The sequence below is a fragment of the Penaeus japonicus genome, unplaced genomic scaffold, assembly GCF_977035675.1.
Source record: "Penaeus japonicus unplaced genomic scaffold, GWHDUDI00000001_assembly GWHDUDI00000010, whole genome shotgun sequence".
Lineage (NCBI taxonomy): Eukaryota > Metazoa > Arthropoda > Malacostraca > Decapoda > Penaeidae > Penaeus > Penaeus japonicus.
In genome coordinates this window covers 14,357,480-14,359,979 of record NW_028234412.1, presented here as the reverse complement: position 1 = coordinate 14,359,979, position 2,500 = coordinate 14,357,480, and the positions used below count along the sequence as shown (strand labels likewise).

At 41.3% G+C, this 2,500-nt stretch overlaps 1 protein-coding gene across 17 annotated transcripts in view; it reads left to right on the top strand.

Annotated features, from left to right (window-relative positions):
- The window catches only part of LOC122245868 (TOX high mobility group box family member 4-A), a 1,066,433-nt gene that overhangs the window by 817,870 nt on the left and 246,063 nt on the right, over nucleotides 1-2,500 (top strand). For 4 of the 17 annotated variants that reach the window (XM_086540801.1, XM_086540797.1, XM_086540799.1 and 1 more), the window contains exon 1: nucleotides 1,586-2,249. The exons of the other annotated variants lie outside the window; for them this stretch is intronic. In XM_086540801.1, the coding sequence (XP_086396927.1) occupies nucleotides 2,160-2,249 (90 nt within the window). In that variant the 5' untranslated portion in view covers nucleotides 1,586-2,159. Of the gene's footprint in view, nucleotides 1-1,585; nucleotides 2,250-2,500 lie in introns of those variants that run through there. 17 annotated transcript variants of the gene reach the window in all.

Sequence of the window (2,500 nt, the reverse complement as noted above, 5' to 3'; positions counted from 1 at the left end):
GTTTTGTCGATAGATTTTGAAAAAGTATAAGGTTGTGTCGATAGACTTTGAAAAGTATATGGGTTTTGTCGATAGATTCTGAAAAAGTATAAGGTTGTGTCGATAGACTTTGAAAAGTATATGGGTTTTGTCGATAGATTCTGAAAAAGTATAAGGTTGTGTCGATAGACTTTGAAAAGTATATGGGTTTTGTCGATAGATTCTGAAAAAGTATAAGGTTGTGTCGATAGACTTTGAAAAGTATATGGGTTTTGTCGATAGATTCTGAAAAAGTATAAGGTTGTGTCGATAGACTTTGAAAAGTATATGGGTTTTGTCGATAGATTCTGAAAAAGTATAAGGTTGTGTCGATAGACTTTGAAAAGTATATGGGTTTTGTCGATAGATTCTGAAAAAGTATAAGGTTGTGTCGATAGACTTTGAAAAGTATATGGGTTTTGTCGATAGATTCTGAAAAAGTATAAGGTTGTGTCGATAGACTTTGAAAAGTAAAAGGGTTGTGTCGATAGATATGCGTTTCGATTTGCAGTTCATTTCCGATAATCTTGTGTTTCGATATTCGTGTTTTGCTGTTTAGTCCATTTTCTAAAATAATTTTACTTTTTTCGTCTCATTTTTCCTCTAGTTATGTCGGTAGATTAAGCAATTAGAAAGACTCGCCTGAAGCAAGAAGAGCTTTTTCAGCAGCAGCGTTACGAGGTTTTAGACGAAAGATTATGACTTCGTATTCAATATTTTCCGTTTTGTAATCTGTATTTTTGCTCTGTCGGCTGTCGGCTCTGTTCAGCCCCCGCTTTTGTGAGAGTATTAATTGTATTAAGTTACATTTTTCATATCTTCACTTCTTTGTAAAGGATGTTATGATAAAACCCCTTTGTATCTGCCTTTGCCGGGGGAGCTTTTTCAAAAATGTGACATATTCGAAATAAGTGTCGGAAATTCTTTTCTTTTCCTTGTGATTGTCAACAATGGCTAATGCTTTGTTTGATTGTCATCATATCTCTTATTTTGATTTGTCTATTAATTAGACATTATTATTATTACTCTTGATTTTTATTGAAAGAAGGATTATCTGCACATCCAGCGAACCCGATGTAAAAATGCAGCTTTATCTAGAATAGCACTCCCACCTGTACCAGGGAGGATACGGATGTTCCTTTGCAAACGTTAATAGCAGTGGAAGTGGAGAATGTGAGGGGAACATGTGCCTTCCCGGCGGGGGTTGTGCGAACACGCCACAGTCCCGCGCCGGCAGCGTCCGGGACACCTGGGGCAGATCACGCTACCATCACACCGCCACCATTAAAATCTACGGGATCACAACGATGTGTTTCACAATAAATCACAGTTACCGCACGTGCTTACCATGTTTTCATCGGCTCGGAGTAGCTCGCATTAATTGTTTTTCGCATTTTTATAGCCGATTGGTTGCTGGTGTATGCTGCATGTGTTAATAAATGAGTGTAAACACACCTGGGCGAAGGGAGCAGCTGGAGCAGCCAAGTGTCCCGTTGGAAGAGTGCCGGGACTGGTAATGCGCGGACTGGCAACATGAACCTGCGCGGGCCGGGTGAACCGAGCGAACGGCTGGCAAGTCATTGGCTCGACGACCGCCTTGAGGGACGGTCCTGTCAGTGCGACGCTCAACCCTGTACACACGTGATGGACTAAACTCTCCCAACCCAGTGATTATTTGTAATTGCGAGGAACTGCTTAGTGTTGAGTACCTCAGAACGAGTTGTCCCGTGATTGGTGGAGCTGACTTGTGATTGCGTGATTAGCGAGGATCTTAGGAAAGGTGTAGTGGGGTGGTGACGTTTATATACAGTGTACGCGCTCATAGGATGGTGGCGGACTGAGAGATCTGATCAAGTGACACCACACTGAATCAGTCGAATCCTGTGCAATAGAAGCCAAAATTGCCTGTCAACAAGGCGGCTCTATCGAGTATTGATTCCAACCCTCAGAAGGCAAGGGTACACAACCATATCCCTTTGAAAAGCTAGCGGAAAAATCAGAGAAAATTCAGAGGAAAACAGAACCCAAACAATTCGTTGATGCTGACAGTGATTGAAAACTATAAACTTAATACATGACCGGAGTGGCTGTTGGTTGATATAAGAAAAAGGCAATTAAAAGGTGTAAGGAACCGTACAAGGATGTCAGCTATGTCACAGATCATGGACGCGACGTATTGTATCGGCGGCGACATGGATTTCGGAAGGATGTTTGACCAGTATCTGCACAAGGTGAGTTACCCAAGAATGCAAGGCTGTTGATAATGGTAAGATTAGGCCTAGCAAGTTTCTGGGAATGCGTTAGCAATTAGGCTTTTATCGAGGACGTTGATTTTTTTTTTTTTTTTTATTGCGAAAAGGAATTTTGTGATCGAAAATTTTTAAACGCCCAGGGGGGTTCTAACGTGTGTTTGCCGTGAAGTGAATAATTTAGAATTGCGTGTTTGCACTCTTGCCAGGAGAAAGAGAACACTCAATCATCT